The 19824-nt window shown below is 35.7% G+C and overlaps 1 protein-coding gene across 1 annotated transcript; it reads left to right on the top strand.

Moving 5' to 3' along the window:
• The first annotated feature begins 205 nt into the window (after positions 1-205).
• Positions 206-19729, top strand: LOC149843485 (vesicle-fusing ATPase-like). Its single transcript, XM_090000920.1, has 21 exons — positions 206-371; positions 1988-2081; positions 2205-2286; positions 2495-2545; positions 4545-4715; positions 4865-5019; positions 5363-5471; positions 7006-7105; positions 7207-7262; positions 8207-8272; positions 8351-8433; positions 9151-9284; positions 12292-12502; positions 15944-16075; positions 16148-16208; positions 16314-16373; positions 16753-16811; positions 16913-17000; positions 17651-17773; positions 18403-18468; positions 19100-19729. The coding sequence occupies exons 1-21, from the start codon at positions 206-208 to the stop codon at positions 19250-19252; spliced, it is 2220 nt and encodes a 739-aa protein (XP_089857046.1). The 3' UTR covers positions 19253-19729.
• The last annotated feature ends 95 nt before the right edge of the window (positions 19730-19824 follow it).

Below are 19824 nucleotides of genomic sequence, written 5' to 3'. Positions count from 1 at the left end.
TTGTGATATTTTTCTTTTTTCCAACCTCCGAAACCGACTTCACACGAGAATAGTTCGTTTCCTCCATTGACGAAACGTTCTCTCGTGATTCTCTCGATTCCTTTTCCGAGGCTCCCGATCTCGCATTTTCCTTCCCGAGAGGAAGAAGAAGAAGGAGACGCGAAAACCCTAGGCGCGAAGGGGCTATCGATCGATCCTCTCGGGAATGGCGACGAGATTGGGATTCAATTCATCGTCTATGCATTCGGCCAACATGGTCGTCACCAACACCCCCGCTGCCGATCTCGCCCTTACGAACCTCGCCTACTGCTCCTCCTTCGATCTGAGGAAGTTCTCTGTCCATGCCACGAGCTCGGTGCTCGCTCTCGTCGGTGATTCGATCGTTCTTACGCTTCAATATCCTTTTTTATCTTCTTTTCATTCATCTTTGTGTTATTTTAGGTAATTGTTATGCTAAGGGCCTCTGATTTTGTGATGCATCATGGTATTGTCTGATTTGTGTGTGTCTAGTAAAGTGTAAAGGTCCTTATTCAAGAAAGTACTAGTAAAAGATGATTACAGGTTTTTTACATAATTAAGTTTTGTTTATGGGTTATTGGTTCCGGTTCGGCGTGGATATGTGGCGTTGGCGTCTCCCTTAATGTGAGAGATGGGATCTCTTGTAATTGATGATGTTATCACTCTTAATTTGTTGAATGCTAGCATGAATCTGATCATTTGTTAAACTGATTCCTTCTGAGGGAACTTTTTGTTCCGATTGGTTTTGAAGCACGACCGCATTGTGATTTTATATGGTAGTTTTTTTGACGTCAATGTGAATTATCCTTTTGTAGAAATTCTTGATGGGACGATTGCGATGAGTTTTTGGGTCTAGGCTTTAGATTGGTATCTCTTTATGATTGCGATACGGGACTTGGAAGCTAGTCATGGGATATTTTTCACTTCCCTTTGTATTTTTTCCTCATTCAAATGCAGTTTTTTTTTTTTTTGAAAACCAGGTTCAAGGGTTCTTTGTTTTGGAAAAAACTTTTTATTGTAAAATTGTGTGTTTTGTTTGTTTCTTGGTTGAATGGTTTACCACAATTCCCACTGCCTGACCCATGGCACTGAGGTTGTATATTCCAGTACCTTTTATGTGTTTGTATTGGCCTAGTTATTGTCTTTCCTCTGGTGGAAGAAAGGCCTTACAAATAAAGGATTTAAGCATTTTCTCTATACAATTGCTCTTTACAACAGTAATGTTTCACTATTAAAAAATTTAATGATGAGGATATTCTTATTTGCAAGTTAAGATGTGTGGATAACTTGATACGGCGTCTGCATTCCATGTGCATAGATTCATGAACTCGTTCATTGTCTAGAGATCATCTCTCAAAAGCTAGAGCGTTTTTTTTTAATTAATGGAATTTTTGGCCACAAATTCCTCTATGTTGTGAAGCTCCATGACCACTTTGTCAGAAGTGCTTGCGTGAAACACATTACTTGTTTGATCTACACAGCAATTGATTTATCTATCTGAGATACCAGGCATGACATATCCATAGCTTATGTGATTACTGCTATTATCAGTTGAACAGATTCTGTTGGTATTTTTAATAGACAATGTATTAGTATCTCATTTCGGTGAATTGATTAAGAGATCCGAAACCCTGCTTGCCCATCCTAACCCTGATTGGCTACCATTTGGCACTTGTTAGGGTGTGTGTTTATGTGATAATGCACATGTGAGTCATTATTTGTATTATTTTTCTGTGAGTAATCATTTTTATTTTCAAGCAGTTGGTGGCACTTTCTTGCTTCCTAACTATCCATTTTCAGGCCTATTATAGTTCTGCACTGGATACATCTTGAGACACTACAATTATTATAAGTCTTGCAATAAATACTCTGACAATCTATTGCTTTTGATTTTGAACTTTTTAATTGAATATTCAGTAGTATTAAGCATTTAGCTCTATGTTCACTTTTCCTTAATGAAGTTGTACAGCTCATGAGAGCATACGGGAAGGTCATATTGCTCTAAATGCCATTCAACGAAGACATACAAAAGTTTCCACTGGAGACACTATATCTGTTTGTAGGTTTGATTATTTCACCTCCTTGACATTTATTTAGACAAGAATCCATTGTCATATGATCCTGCATATGCATTATATCATAGATTGTGTTGATATTTTAAACTTTTTAATTGGAATTATATTCAGGTTTATGCCTCCTGATAATTTCAATCTGGCGTTGCTTACACTTGATTTGGAATTTGTCAAAGCCAAGGGTAGACACGAACAGGTACTTTCATTCTTGGTTAGCTCCCCGTTTTGTTAGTGAGATCAGTCTGAGTGATGGAATATGTGCTTTCCTGTTTCATGCTACCTTTTTCCTCTTTCCTTGCTTATGTACTTAATTATTCTAAAAAGCATCCTAATTGGTTCATTATATTTTATGGTTATTTCATAAGTATGATTCCCTTAAAAAATTATACATTGATATTTTTCAGATTGATGCTGTCCTATTGTCTCAGCAGCTTCGAAAAAGATTTCTGGATCAGGTGAACACCTCTTCTGTTTCATTATCACATTTGTAATTATTCTTTGTGTTGTGAACGTTTTGCCATCCATGTTTGAGTTTGCACAATTCTTTTGGTGTTCAGTTAATGTTTTCTGAGCCTGAGTAGTTCTGGGCCTTCTGGCACTTCCGTTTGTCTACCTATCATTTGTTAAATAGCAATGATTATATTCCAATTTCAGTCATTTTGATTCCTGTTGCCTTCTTTATGAGTTTAAAACAAATGATTTTTTAACAAATAAATAAAAGAGTACTTTGTCATTGTTGGGGAGCATATTTAAAGTTTTCTCCATGAAAGTCGAGTTGCTATTCAATTCTGAATTCCAGAGTGGGGATGCCTTTAGTGGAACAAATTGCTAAGATCGCCTTCTAATGAGCCTCTATATGGTGTTGACAAAGTACCCAATAAGGACAGTAATCTTGGAATCAGGATTGATAGCAATAAGTGTTTTTATTCTTGGCAACAACCAACTGCAAACTTTTGATGATCAGTTAACAAATGTTCAAAGTTGCAAAAATATATACCATGGACCTCTGTTTACAATAACAGCATCCAAGTTCTAACATATGTTGTATCCTCTTAGATGTCGTATGCTTCGTGCATTAAATGGCAAGAATGACTTATGCAAGGAGAAAAATATAAGATGTTAATTGGCTTGCTGTAGTTCAGATTAACCAAGGCAATAGCATAAGTGTGATGACTCTATTCAGGCCAGTTTTCATGCTGTATATTGACGAGAGCTCACGTCTTATGTACAAAATGGGTCCTTTGCCAGAACAGTCCTCTATTCTCTCTCTTTAGTATGTAACTGAGGTAGTTCACACTGAATATAGGAGAGAAAAGGATAAGAAATTGAGGTTGAATGAGATAGTTGGATGGTTTCTGTCATACTATCATGACAAGGGGACTTGGTTTCAAATCCCATGGGTGCTGGCAAACTTGCCCATCCAAAAAGCAAAATAATTTCCCATGTCATCACATTTTTTATTTCATGAACACGAAATGGTTATGAGTGCTCCTGATAAGTTCATTTAATAGCGACAGAACCTTAAATATGCAAGTGTTGGTCTTTATGCACACAAAATTGCAACAAAGTAAATAGCGATTCACCAAAGCTTCTCTTCACCGGTTTTTTAGAATACAGCTTCATAGAAATTAAAAATGGAACAAGCAAAATATGTCATTCTCTCATGAAGCCCCTCATTTCCCCCTCCATGGCGGGGCTGGATTGGGCCTTGGGAAGGAGCGAGGGTGGGGGGTGCAATGGAGGGGTTTGCTTGTAGAACGAATACCGTTTTGTCGATATTGTAGGATTCTTGGGAATTCAGGCTCAACAGTTAATGGCCACATGGAAATTTTGTTTTTCCAACTTGTAAAGCAGAATTTCTTTGGAATGGAATAAAGGGTTAATGTTGCTCCATAGTATTCAAGTTCTTGGAGAAGATTGAGTCTGCAACTGTTGGGTTTGCTTTCAAAAGATTTGCAAACTCTTTTGGAAGTTAAGTCTTATGATTATTTCTTGTCAGAACCTTTGAAGCATAGTCACTGATATCTTGAAAATATCACGATATTATTGGCATTTCAAGGTAAGCTGAAATTATCGGCAAAACATCGCCAGGATACATACTGTCGCGATATTATCATGACATTTTTGCGATATGTTTGAAAAAATCTTATTTTTGTATATTTTAAGCCTTTTTTTTCTATTTTTTGTTTCCTTTGTAATTTAAAAAGTTTTTCAATCTTGCTTATTTATATTATTGCAAGAAAATATACGAAACATGTTATTATCTTATCTTTTTATATTCTATTTTTTTCAATTTTTACAACTTTTGAGATTTTCTTGAGATTTTTTTTGTGAAAAACCACTTTTTTGAGAAATTGCCAAGAACAATACTTGTGACCATGATTTGAAGCTTGGCTATGACATTGTTTTCATAATTCAGGTTTTACTTTCCTCTCTCATTTGCATTCAATGCAGGTAATGACAATGGGGCAGAGGGTCTCCTTCGAGTATTGCGGAACAAACTATATATTTACAGTCCATCAGGCTGTGATAGAGGGCAAGGATGATTCTAAGGGAACAGAAAGAGGAATCCTATCTCCGGAGACCTATTTTGTATTTGAAACTTCTCCCAACTCGGGAATTATGGTATCCTGTTCTTTTAATAGTTGTATAGACTAGCATATGCTTTAAGAGTTTCCTCTTTCATGTAGCTTTTGTATTTCTAATTATCATCTAGTTAGCATCATCATCAAATCATGACGTTTCCTATGTTAAATTTTGACTGCCTTATGCAGATTGTCAATCAGCGTGAAGCTGCTAGCAGCAACATATTCAGACAAAAGGAATTTGATCTTCTGAAGCTTGGAATAGGAGGCTTGAGTGCCGAATTTACAGATATATTTCGAAGAGCATTTGCTTCTCGTGTTTTCCCACCACACGTAACAAACAAGTAAATTATTCTTCCAAATCTAAGAAATATGTGTTTGATTACTCCAAACTATTACATTATGCACAAGCTTAAGAGAGTCTGTACTAGGTCAGATGTTCTCTGAGTCAATGAAAAGGTTTAAATATAACACTCGGGCTACCAGGCAGATTTTAGTGGTGGCTATCTTTGTTAGTTTGATATATTTGATACTGTAGATCATCTTGCAGTTGCTGTATATTGGCCTGCAATCTAGTCAATTTACAAGTAAAGCTAGGTTCCTGAGATTTCTCTCTTGAAGTATACCAGCTTCAAAAATTTAGCAATTAGTTGGCCTAGTGAATATGTGCTTGTCTCTACATTGCAGGCTGGGCATCAAGCATGTTAAGGGTATGTTGCTTTATGGCCCTCCTGGAACAGGGAAAACTCTTATGGCTCGCCAGATTGGTAAAATGTTGAATGGAAGAGAACCAAAGGTATCTCTTTTTATTTCATTTTGCACAAGCTTAAAGCACAAAAGGCTGATTGAATGGGTTTAGTGGACTTTTTGTTATCTTAATTTATGTAGCAAGACTAAAATATTGCATATGGTGCATGTTTATAGTCTTGCACTAGTGATGGTTAGGTTGTGATATAGGGAATTGTTCACAATGCTTGGAGTCTTTGCTTGTCCCAGATGCTTCCAGTGGTAGAGACATAGCCCTTTGACATCTTCAGATAAAGAGAACCGCTATTTCATGTTTCCTTAAGTTTGTTCACTATTTTAAGCTGTGGTCTATCAAAAGAATCTTCCAGTGATAGTGACCTATCTCATCACATATATTGACATTCTTCATTTCTCTGGCACCATGTGATGATATTTTTTGGCTAGTTAATAATTTCCTTTGCTAATTTCTTTCAGTTTGCACCAGTTCTTCATTTGGAGTTCAAGCATGTTGGGATCTAATTTTGAATGTTCGGTATCTTTTATTTATTTATTTTTTTCAGAAGCAAGAAAAGAATTCACTGAATAATAATATAAGATCCCCAAAAGTATTTTTACGAAGACACATACTATCAAGAGCCAGTATAGACTGTACTAGAGAGCCAGGAATCATTCCCAATTATCAGTCCCTAATCTTGTTATGGATTCATTGCTGTCTCGGATATTATATTCAGAAAACTTATGTTCATTTCTTCTTAATCTTTTGTCTTTGATAAACACATATTTTGCTGTTCAGCAAGACAAATTATGGGTCCCAGTTTCCTGTGAGAATGTGCTTTTCACATGGGGAAGCTTAGTATAACCTGTAAGTTGTAACTGTTAAATTATATGGATGTTATATATATATATATATATATCTTTTGTAATGCCCACTAGGGGCAAATTAGTCTTTTCACTTGTAAATACGCATGTCCATTAGGAATATTTCTTTTGTTTTTTATTCCTTTTTGTTTTATTGTTTTTCTTTATTTTTCTTTTTTGTTTTTTGAAATGGGCCCACATAGAGCCGTTGGGATCCTCTCCAACGGTCACAAATGTGACTGTTGGAGGGGCTCCCAAGGACTCTATGGGAGCCCCTTTGCTTCCATTTGGTGTATAAATAAGGGGACTTGCCCCACCACAATGTATGCTTGTTTAAGCATTCTCAATAAGAGATTATTTATATTTTTAAGCTCTCTCTCTCTCTCTCATATTGTGTGTGTTTGTCACTTGCCACTTTGTGGCCTATTGTATTTTTGCCCATTAGTGGCTTCTTGCTTGTATGCTTGTGAATCTCTTGTAGTCACTTGGTGACATTGTTCTTTACACTAGTGTTTCATTACAGTAACATGAATTTATCTATGCAAGAGTCTTTGAAATGTACTTTCTTTTACTGGCTGCATCTTGTCGACATTTGAAGATCTTGGAATTAAAAGTCTGATACTAATCGTTGTGCTTGTTGACATGTTTCCTTTCCACTTCTTTTGGTCTGTGTCTGCTTATTCTATCTGTTTTCCAACCATTCCAACCATTTCTATGAACTTCAGATTGTTAATGGCCCTGAAGTACTGAGCAAATTTGTTGGAGAAACTGAAAAGAATGTTAGAGATCTGTTTGCTGATGCAGAAAATGATCAAAGAACACGAGGTGCTTACTTGAGTCTGAACATTCATGTCTTATGGATGCCCTATGGTTTTATCTGTCAAACAATGAATTTTTATGGCCTAACAGCTTCTTTCATGTTACAGGAGATCAGAGTGACTTGCATGTTATTATTTTTGACGAAATTGATGCTATCTGCAAGGTATGTTATGAATCTATAAATGGTGACTTAATTAATTTTATTAATAAATTACATAGAAGACTAAATTAATTATAAAGATGATGCTGGAGAAAAAAATTAGATAAATTCTAAATCAATCTGGTAAGATAGAAAGTTGTGTCATCTTGCCCTTGGTACATACACCGAAATAGAATGTCTTGTGTTGGTTCAAGTGGTTTATTCTTCAAAAAATGGCAATGGATATCCACTAAAAAGCCCTTATGGTGAGAATGTAATTTTAGCGGCTATTAACAACAATAAACTCAACACACAATCCCCTTGTACTTTATTATCGTGGAGACAGGTAAATTCTAGGAACTGTTAATCTAATCCTTGTCATATCATTAAAGTAGAGGAAGTTATCGGTTTTCATGATAAGGGCTTGATTTACTAAGATATAAAATTCTAAAACTCTTGAATATTATCTCAAACATGTGACAGTGATGCCTTAGTAAGCGGGTTGGTTCCTCTAGAACTTTGGAAGTTATGAATGCAAAATTGAATATTTTCTGCAAAACTCTGTTCTGTACAACATACATATTCTGTATGATTGCCTTATTGAAAAAGTTTTTCGTATTGATAACATATATTCTTGATGAATGTTGTATCATTTAATGTTTCTTTGTCATTCATTAGTGATTCTTCACTAATGCAGATTGATCTCAAAATTTGGTGACTCATTTTATACAGGTTCCTTTTTTCATTCTTTAATGAAACTTTGCTAATGCAGATTGATCTCAAAATTTGTTTGACTGATTTTATACAGTTACGATAATTGTACGATTTCTTTTTTGCAGCATTTTTTTGCTTCTCACAAATCATTATGAACCTTTTTGTTTCTTCCCCTATATTTTTCTTGTATCTGTTGATTTTGATGTCTTAATCCTGGAGGATGATTGATTTTGTTTCTAATCTTGATTACATAGTCAAGAGGATCTACTAGAGATGGAACTGGTGTACATGATAGCATTGTTAATCAGCTCCTCACAAAGGTGAGATTATTTTTGTTTCATGCATATGCTTTCTGATTAATCAGTTGAGGCAACTAAATGAGCCATTTTGCTATTTAGATAGATGGTGTTGAGTCCTTGAACAATGTGTTGCTGATTGGGATGACCAATCGAAAGGATTTACTTGATGAAGCTCTTCTGAGGTAAATTTCTAAAGAAATGGTTTGACCATTGTCTAAATGTCTATTTTGTCAGAGAATCAAGCAACCTTCTATTAAGAGAAAAAGAATGTCATAGCATAAGTTTTAGTTATGTGGGTTTTAATTAGTGTAAACAGTTATACACCCTTGACAGGTTTTATAATAGTTACCAAGGCTGCCAACTTGGGCTGCTTCTTTATAGTATAGATTCATTTAATCCGTTGCACATTTTATGTGTGTTTGCTGACCCTACTTATATGACTGTCAGCCATGAACAAATTATGTTGAAATTGGGCAAGACTCTCTAACTTACAAAATGCGCTTGTATTAGTCTCCTACACCTTAATGCAGTCGTCCTATCAAGTGCGTTAAATGTCAACGTGATGTCATATAGTATTATTTAATATTTTTTACTTTCACATTTTTGTTAAACAATTCAGAACACCTCTTTATAAATGTTACTTTTGTGATGCTTCAAATATATTTTTGCTTCTTTCCTTTATATTGCATGTTATATATGAAAAATTGATAAATGTGTAGAAAAGAAATATCTGCTGGCGTGAACAGGATCCATATCTTCTAGACTGACTTTATTTCGAATTTATATCCTTGCCTCTACTAGTTGTTTACCTATTTGTGCCCTCTCAAATGAGTACTTCTTGATGGTTCTTTTTATTCAGAGCCTTGTCAATCCTTCTATTTGTTCATTGCAATTTGCAGACCTGGGCGTTTGGAAGTCCAAGTTGAGATCAGCCTTCCTGATGAAAATGGTCGTCTACAAATTCTTCAAATACATACTATTAAAATGAAAGAGAATTCTTTCCTTGCTGCAGATGTGAGCCTGCAGGAGCTTGGTATCTCTTTCTCTCTCACTAATTGCCTTGAATTTAGCAAACATAAAAGAAGATCAATCATCTTAAGGCAATGCAGGTTAAAACAACTGGTTTCTTGGGGGGTCTTTTTGTTGTTAAAATACTAATTTGAAGACTTGAAGGCATAATGTAGGATTTTTGTTGGATTCGTCTTTACCACATGACCATAATCACTTGGAGAGGTTATAGTCATCAACTGACATAGGCCTAAGGGACTGTATTAGATCAGTGGTCAGATGTGCAACTAGATATGTGAGCATTTCAAGCTTCTAGCAGATTGCTCATTGTGACCGAATAAGGGTCAAAGGGTTTTAGATCAATTATTCTGAGTATGTAACAAGTGGAACAGAACTGGTATATCCAGTTCTAGAGTTGAGGCCTAACCTGGTCTACTTTCAGAACTATGTTTAGATAGATTGCTTGTGTGATTCGTGACACTTTGACATGGTAGGGGTCAAAGTGTTTCAGATCAATTAATCTGTGTGTGTAACAAGTTGAACGGAGCCCAGTTTATCCTGTTTTGCAGTCACGGCCTAACCTGTCCTGGAACTAGGTCAAACTTTCAGAACAACGTTTAGATAGATTGTTTTTGTAATTCATGCATCTTCCTAGGGTAGATAAAAATTGATTCTTATTTGCTCAACTATGCTCTCTCTCATATGTGCAAACACACGGATATGCACATATGCAGATGCATAAAGGTGCACACATTCAATATTTGCTTGCGTTACCAAGGATTCACTGATGATTCTATTGCATAGTATGGTCTTGAGATTTTATGCAAAACCTTCGTCAAGAGATGGATCTCCACAACAAGTCCAGGTCCATGAACTTGTCAAGTCTCTCCTCCCCTACTCATCCCTCACCCTTTGTACCAAGACTCAATGACCATGCAACCCTGTTTCCAGCTCTTCTTGAAGATGAAGTGGAGGATGAGCACAGGATTGAGGCCATTCTCCATAGTAGCTCATCTGTTTCCTAAAAGATGTAAAGGTAGAAGACACCAACACTCTCCGCTCAACTGTTAAAAAGGCATTCTTTAGGAGAAAGATTAGCAGTAGCTTTTCCTCATTCCAAGAGGGGGTTGGTATGCAGGATTCATGGCCAAGTTGGTAATGAACATCACCCTGCTCATATGATCTCTAAGACCAATAAGAAAGGTAAAATTTTGAAGGCCAGCGGGCAAATAGGTCTTTCCTTTTAAAAGCAATCTTTTTTGTCCTTTTCCTCTTTCATTTTGCTATTGGTTAATCTCCAAGCCTTCAGATTTTCGAATGACTACACCTCTCTCTCTCTCTCTCTCTCCCTTGGTTTGGTACAATGCACCAACGCATTTCCAGTTATTCTGAGTATGTAGCAAGTGGAATAGAACTGGTGTATCCTGTTCTGGTGTTGAGGCCTAACCTGGTCTACTGTCAGAACTCAGAACTGTGTTTGGATAAATTGCTTGTGTGATTCATGTCACTTTGACATGATAGGGTCAAAATGTTTCAGATCAATTACTCTGTGTGTGTAACAAGTTGAATGGAGCCCAATCTATCCTGTTATGCAGTCACGGCTTAACCTGTTCTGGAACTAAGTCAAACTTTTAGAACAATGTTAAATAGATTTCTTGTGTAATTCAGGCAGATTTCTAGGTAGATAGATAAAAATTGATTCTTATTTGCTCAATCATGCTCTGTCTCTCTCTCTCTCTCATATGTGCACACTCGTGGACATGCACAAATACATGCATAAAGGTGCAGACATGCAATATTTGCTTGCACTGTCAAGGATACACCAGTGATCCTATTGCATAGGATGGTATGGAGATTTTATACAAAACCTTTGTCAAGAGATGGATCTCCAAGCATTAGACAAATAGGTTCAACTGCAATTTTATGGTGTGTCATTTATGTAGAGATGAACCTAAAATATTGCCAAGGATCAAGCCTGTGCTTCTGCCAGATGTCTTATGGGAATCGTCTTTTTAAATGACACATAACATTCTCCCAGTCGATTAATTATTCAACTTTGAGTCAAGTAATCCATTTGATGTCTGTTACATATGAACATTGTTTATTTCCACACAAGTGTTAGGAATTGTGCTTCTGTCAGAGAATTTCACATGATGTTTAGATATAATGCATACATATCATAGTCATAGATATGTGCGATGTTTTAAAAATATCGCGATAATTTCACCGTAAATTCATAAAATGATATTAAAGGCAAAATATTGTAATATTTTGAAAATATAGAAATTTATACATCATGATATTATCATGATAATATCACAATCTTATCAATTACTTGTACTTGTGATATCTTAACTATGTGTTTGTTCTTTCTTTTATGTTTTTTCTTCATTTTTACTCTGTATATTATTATCTAAACGTGTTACTTTCGTACTTATTTCTGCTATTTTATATTTTTTAAAAAATTTTAGGTGCTCAGTTTTTTCCAAGATTTATCAACTAAACCTATATTATCACCAGAAATTGCCTTGCTGAGATATAACAAAGATCAATATTTTTTACTATGATACATACATACACATACATAACATACATACATATATGTGGGTAATCTAACTTTAAACCCTTTATGTTGTCATTAGCAACATTGAACTGAATGAAATGACTAAAGCACCCTCAAAAGCAGAGACAAATTTAAAAATATGAAGTTTATTTTAAGTGTAGAATGAGTCTTTTATTTTGGAGGAAAACAAAAAGTCGAACACTTGCAAAAAGTAAGGTACTTTTGTAATTTTATTTGGAAGATGAAAGTGATCTTTTTGGCCTAAAAATGTAACAATTTTTTTAAAAATTGCCAATGCTTTTTTGAGGATGTTTTAATCATTTCAATCAGTTGCATTCTGCCTAATAATGATACATACATACATTCGTGGATTTTGTTTGCAGTTTTTGTTCTTCTTTATATGAGAGATGATTGTAGATCTGGACTTTTTGGAGAGGACCAAGACTAACTTGTACGCTGCTTGGTGCAGCTGCACGAACGAAGAACTACAGTGGTGCTGAGCTTGAAGGTGTTGTCAAAAGTGCTGTATCCTTTGCCTTGAACAGACAAATAAGCTTAGACGACCTTACTAAATCCTTGGATGAGGAAAACATAAAGGTCACCATGGATGATTTTCTGTATGCACTTCAAGAAGTCAGGCCTGCATTTGGAGCGTCCACTGATGATCTTGACAGATGCAGGTTATTTGATTGTTACTTTTTTAGGCAATCTTTGGGATAACCCCCATAAGATTCGAACCATCCTCAGTTATGATAGAGCTATCTTACCATCCAGCTATCTCATTTGATTCCTTATTTGAATGTTACTACAAGTTCATGTTTACTGAAAGTAAATTACCAGTGCAGTTTAAGTTTCTGTATTTTCACTTTATTGGGTGCTTGAATTTGGACTTATTTTGCTATGTTATAATTCAGATATAAGTTGTTTCAATATGTGATATTATGCTTTGTGAGTGAATTCTTTCCTTCTAGTCTTGTTTAGGGATTCTCCCATCAAAGTGTTATAAAGGGATTGGATTACCTAGGTTGCTGGGAAATAGGCAATTACAATGTAGAATTTGTCTAATTACTTCCATTTGGCGTCTTGTCCTGGTAGCCCTTTTTTGTCTATGTATTTTATGTTTTGCAATGTGCTTGACAGTTTTCTTTTTTATATGCTTATTTTGCATTTCCACTTGAATCTGTCCCTAAGGCCATGCTTTTGGTTTCTTTCTCTTTAGGATGTTTGTATTGACAGAAGCACTTGTTTGTAAAATTTTCTCAAGGATATGCTTTGGTCATTGATGGTGTATATTTGCCTTTCGAATTTATTTCAAGCACTGATTTGTGTGTACATGTGTTTTCATGTGTGCATATTTGTGATCGAAAGTACATAATATATTTGCTCCAAAGGAGGAGTTTTTCTTACTAATTGGTGTGCTTGCAAAAGAATGGCTATTGATGCTAAGGGTGTCAACAGGTCGGGTTTGGTTTGGACCCAGGTGAAACCAGACCCAAAACTGATTTGAGATGATAGTATCGGGTCCGGACCAGGGTCTAATCAGACCCACCATAAGCGAAACCATACCCAGATCCTATAAGAGTTACATGAACCAGACCCCTGCCATACCTGGTAAAATAATATTTTTTTATCATTTTTACATTGAAAATTTGTGGATCTTAATCAAAACTCGGGTCAGGCCCAAGTCTGGTATGGAATTTCACAAACCATATCCATCTCCATATATTAATCGGACGCTTCAGGTCCGACCCAGATTCTAATCGGGCATTCTTATTTATCACCAAACCCTGACCCTATAGGGTTTGGTACTGGTCGGTTCCTGGTCAAACCCGACCCATTGACACCCCTAATTGATGCAAGAAGTGTAGAGGTTAAGGAAAAAGGTGACAAAAATGCTTCTAGTCCAGGGCTGCTTTAACTCTTGACAATATATTCAGCATTACATTGATACTAGTAGGAGCTTGCATTTTGCTGCTTTGAATAAAGGGTGTACAATGATAACCAAATAATGCAATGATGCTGAAATAATTAACAAAAGATTACAATAATGATATGCATCAAACCATCAAATAGAACAGAACCAGAGTATAGTCTAACATGACGTGGAACTTCTGGCATCATGTTATCAGAATATCTATTTTCCTATTATTTCTTCTTCATATGCTTTTAAAGAAGTTAAAATGAAAATCGGATTAATTTTATGCTTAAGTATAATAGCGCAAGAGTAATGTGGAGGAAGAAAAATTTTCTCCTGTTGTTGGAGAAAAAGTGAGAAAATAATGAAAGTTACTTTTTTTTTTTCAAATTTCATGTGTTATATTTAGTAGTTTTAACTTCTTGGAGGTCTCATGTTTTTCCAGTCCTTTTGTTATACAATTTTTGCCTATATAGTCAAAAGCGCTAGGCAGTGCCTAGTCGGTAGACCCCTAAAAAGACTAGCCGAGGACTAGGCTGGATTAGTTGGACTAGTTGGTACCCCAATTAAAATCTAAAAAAGTACACAAAATATACATAAAAATATGTTTACTTCTTTTACTAATAAGATGTTTTCATTACACAAGTACAAAATTACACATGCTTTCACCAAATATATTAATATACATAACCAGAATATACATATATATAATTGTACACTCACAAATATATATATATATATATTCATTATTCATAACATATTCAGTATAATCAACAAAATATGCTTTCAACCTTTCACAGAAGCACAATAACACATACATATATAAATAACATATTACATAATTCATAATACTAAACATGCTTTCAGGCTTTTATAGAAAAATTCATCTGAAACAAACTAACACACACATATATAAAAAACATAATCAATTAAAATTAATCGTGCATGCCTTCAATGTTTCACTGAAAAAATCCCAAAAGCAAAGTAACACACACACACACACACACACACACACACACACACATATATATATATATATATAATAACTAAGCATGTTTTCATGATTTCACAAGAGAAATCACACGAACACATGCACATATATATAATTATATATAAAAAATAAAAAATTTATATAAGAATAATCAATGACTAAACTGCCCTCATGCCTAGGCGGAGGCAGCTTAGTCGCCGACTAGGCGCCTTAGTCGGTGCCTAGTCAGCAAAATTGGTACCTTTTAAGGTACCCACCTAGGAATTGCATTTTTTGCTTTGGAAGAAGTTACTATGTTGTTGGAATTAGGGGACAAGTATTTTGATTGCTTGGCAATCTCTTACTCCAGTTATCTTATTGTAATGATGTGACACAGAATTCTTTATAGGGTTACTTCTTTGAATGAACCTTGCTCCTTCTGGCTGTGCCGAGCAGAAGTTACGACCTTTGGATTCTTTCGATTGGGCTGCAGCTTTTGCTGAGTTAGGGCATTCTAGATAGTGCTAGATTCTATAACATATGGCTGCTTGTATGAGATGAGAGAAGAAAGGCTGATATCATGGCAAGAATTCAGTTACCCTAATGTCATTGCATTAATGATAAATAGCAAATACTAATGCACCTCATGACCTATGACGTGTAGACATAGTTATAAACACATTATATTATCATGACAATGAGTAGCGAGACATGAGTACATTTATGAATTACAGTTGAAGGATTTTATTCTAAAATATATCAATGTTTGTAGATTGTAATATTGTTGACACTATAGTATTTAAGATTTGTTGCAATGACATAAATAAGGAGGGAATAGCAGTGAGTTTGTAAGAATAGCTTGCTTGTTTATAAGGAACGATCTGATTGTAGAGGTGGTTGTTTCCTCCTTGTAAATTGTAGTGGACAATAGAATGTGCTGTTGTACATTTGTTTTAATCTGAGATTGTGTATATTTCATCTAAATGTTCCTCCTCTCAGGATTCTCTCATTAGTGATGTATTTAACACGACTTTTCGTTTTGAAACATGCCAAATAGTGGGTTAATAGCAAAATATGTCACTATTCACCAGCATTGCAAATTATTGTAATATTTTGGTGCATCAAATCACATCCTTATTTAAATACTATATTGAAGGCTCCAAACTTTTTCAAGTTGATCCTAACTTGAAATGTCATAATTATATTTGTTCCCATTACATTGTATCCCTTCTGCAGACTTCATGGGATAATTGACTGTGGTGAGAGACATAAGCACATATACGAGAGGGCTATGCTACTGGTAGAACAAGTGAGAGTGAGCAAGGGAAGTCCATTGGTTACTTGCCTTTTAGCAGGTCCAAGTGGCAGGTATGCATTCTCTGATCGCAATTGCAACGTTTAAATTTCCATTTAATCCCCATCTTATTTTTTGCCTGGTAGTGGTAAGACTGCGCTGGCAGCATCAGTTGGTATTGACAGTGATTACCCATTCGTCAAGATAGTAAGTGATTTCACAATTCTTGTGATATTTTCTTTTCTGCCTATTCTTCTTGTACTCATTACTAAATTTATTATGTACTTATTGTATTTTTATGTTGTGATACAGATATCTGCTGAGTCGATGGTTGGCCTTAGTGAGGGCACTAAATGTGCACAGATTGCAAAGGTTTGTTGTAGCAATGTTTTCAGTCATTTAGTTTTAACTTTGTGGGATTCTAAATGTTTCAAGAAAAATGATCTCATTGGAATCTCTGTAAGAGTGCTGAACACCCTTATGGTTTTTGCAAATAGCACAAGAATCTAGGCAAAGTTACTGAAGAGCTTTAAATCCATGTTTTCCATTGGGGGAATTTGTTTCTGCAGGTGTTTGCAAGAGTGGCCTTTGATGTTAGCAAACATCAATGAACATCTAGTTATATTGTTAAAAGAGCTATTCATTTAATTATTTCTTGGTTAGGAATGGTATCCATATCGAAGGTCCTGATTTTATTTTACTTTTAGTCAAAACCAGCAGGGACCCTTATAATGGTCTTCTGAAATTATAGGTTTTCGAGGATGCATACAAATCTCCATTGAGTATAATTATTCTTGACGACATTGAAAGGTAGGATATCTTGTCAGATCTGCTCTATGATTTCTTTTCTTTGCCATAACTGAGCTACACATTTATTTTGTATTTACTGTTGACTTGAACCTCTCCCTCAGGCTATTGGAATTTGTAGCGATTGGCCCTCGATTTTCTAATGTGATTGCACAGACATTATTGGTTCTTATCAAAAGAGTTCCACCAAAGGTCAGTTTTTTTTTTTGTGTGTGTGTGTGTAGTACGCCCACGCTTGTGCACGTGCACACCTGTGTGAGACTGTTTTTCTTTCCCTGTTTCATGATTTTTGAAACAGTTTAACTATATGTACAAATATGATTTTCTGCATGCTTCAGATAAGGTTATATACCAAGGAAAAAGTTATTTTGCCATCTGTCTTGCTGACCTGGTAAAAATAACTTAATGGCTTACAGACTTTACTCTTGAACTGTCATGAGAGTCTTATGAATTGGGTTGAGTCTGTACGCCTAGGCCTGCAAGCACTTGAAAGTTATAACTGAGCATGATACTTTGTGGACCCATAAGGGATTTGATCCCATTTTCATATTGTTGTATATAGCAGTTGCATAATGCAGTTGAATGGGCATAAATGACATTTTTTTACTGCTTGGCATAGGCAACTTTCCTTAGCTTTACTGAAAGTTTTAGCAGAAAAGGGGATTCAATATTTGCAAATGAAAAGATAGTGGTTTCTTGTGTCTTACTAGATCTCAACAGTCTTGAGCCCACTAATTTGGGCGTCTGGGAGTTTCTGGTTAAAACTATTGCTTTGTATTGGCTGGATGACCCTACTAATAATTTACTAGAGCTTGATTGGTGTTGTCCGCATTCTTTTCTAGGGCAAGAACCTGTTGGTGATTGGAACCTCGAGTGAGATGCACTTCCTGGAATCAATTGGTATTTGTGATGCTTTCTCTGTGACATATCATGTGCCGAAGTTACAAACTGCAGATGCTAGAAAGGTATAATGGGTAAAAGGGTGGATGAAAAAAAAATGAATGGATCCATTGCAAATATTTTGAATAATTTCTTAGACTTTGGGTCCCAAACATGTGATTCCCAGACATCAGTCTTGTGGATAACTTGGGCTTCATTGACTCAGTTGGGGAGTACACGAGTTCCTATGTCACAGATAATATTGGTACTTTTGGTTTATTGTTTTTTCAGTGATAACTTCTCGAAAACAATAAAATGTGAGTTCCATCACAAGAAAATGAAAGTTTCATGTTTTTTTTTTTATAAATTGTGAGTTTTATCATGTTTTTAATGGTTTTTTTATAAATTTTTGTAACTTGTAGATGTACCCTGGCATATTTTTATCCACATGATTTTTCCTTTCTGAGAAAATCCCTGTTGTCAAGATTTATGATTATGATTCTAACAACTCTTCCATAGTCTGATCTTGTCTCAAGTACGATAAAGATGCAATGCAGTTCACTTCATAACTAATGAAATTTTTTGGTTTGGGGTTTAAGCTGAATATGTTGTCGGTGGTAATCATTTTTAGAATAAAAAAGAACACCTACATGTCTCATTTTCTACGAGTATACAAGATCACCTACAAGTTTGATTTTCTATTCATTTGCTGCAGGTTCTGGAAGGGCTTAATGTATTTGCTGAACATGATATTGATGCAGCAGCTGAAGCATTGGACAATGTATGTGCTTTCTCCTAAAACTTAGTTATAATAAGGGGACAAGCATTTTAGGTGTCAATATTTTGGGGTTTGCAATTTATCCAGATAATTCTCATTTCTCACTAGCTTAATGACACAAGAGTCACTTTTATTTTCACTGTTGTTTGTCTTTTATGGTGACTGATTTTCTACTTGGACGTATTTAGTCTTGGAGTTATAGCAATCATTTTGAAATGGTGGGTGATCATGAGTCTTGGGCAGGGGCACCAGTATTCTACAAATACTCTAATCATATTTTACTATTTGCTTATTTACAATTATATAGTACAATTACTGCTGATACTAACCACCGCGGTGGTTACCCATGTGGTCAGCGGGGTCCTGTGTCAAGCTGAAGGCCCAGGATCGAATCCTGCTGGCGCATGGGAGCATAGGGACATGCAAGGCTGGGTGGTCGTGTCCTCAACCCAGAGGTTTACCTAGCAGGGAGGCGGGCCCATTAAGTGACCCGCTTCTCGGCAAGGGTTCCTTCGTCATAAAAAATTACTGTCGATACTGTTTCTTGTATCCATAGAAGTTAAGTGAAAAGAAAAAGAAAAGGAAACATAAGTTACGTTTGGTTTGTTAAATAATCTGCGCCTTTTGTCTTCAGATCCCGATAAAGAAGTTGTACATGCTGGTGGAGATGGCAGCCCAAGGGGAAAAAGGTGGAGATTCTGAAGCTATTTACTCGGGCAAGGCAAAGATTAACATCAACCATTTCTTCGATTGCCTTGGGGACGTTGTTTCCTCAAGGGACCTATAGGGGCTCTTCTGAGAAGGAATTTATAGCATCTGCAAGCCTCTTTCAGACAGAGAAATTGATGGTTGATATTGAAACTTTGCTTTATACTTGATATAGTCTCCATATTTACGCTAACCCCAGTGTTTGCTTTCTTGCGTACACAAGTTTTCCTGATCAAGAATGGTGAGTTGTGGTTGCACTTGCACTAATCTTTATGGTTCCCTTTGAGGTCAGCCCTTTTCTTCTGTTTTTTTTTTCCTTCCTCAGAGGATTGGGTGTTCCTTTTCTCCTGTTTGCTTTGAGAAGCGGTTTTTTGTATTTGTTGTGCATAGTGATTTGTGTTGGCTTCTTCTGACAGTGAATCAAGATTGGGTTGCTTTTAGCGAGTGATCTATCCGAAAGCACTAGTCAAATCAGGTCCATTGTACACCTGTGATGCTTTATTTATTCGAACTTATCTGTTATTTACAAAAAACTGCCGCATATTTGGGTTGTTCATTCAGTCGCCTGCTTTATTGAACTGCATTTCAAATACCTGTCTGAGGCATAAAATGTGGCATCTTTTTGTTTTTTTTTTCCTTAAATCTAAAATA

This window comes from Nuphar pumila, chromosome 3, assembly GCF_984573655.1.
Source record: "Nuphar pumila chromosome 3, dmNupPumi1.hap1.1, whole genome shotgun sequence".
Classification (NCBI taxonomy): Eukaryota; Viridiplantae; Streptophyta; class Magnoliopsida; order Nymphaeales; family Nymphaeaceae; genus Nuphar; species Nuphar pumila.
The sequence above is the reverse complement of the archived record's forward strand: the minus strand, read 5'-3'. Positions and strand labels throughout refer to the sequence as shown.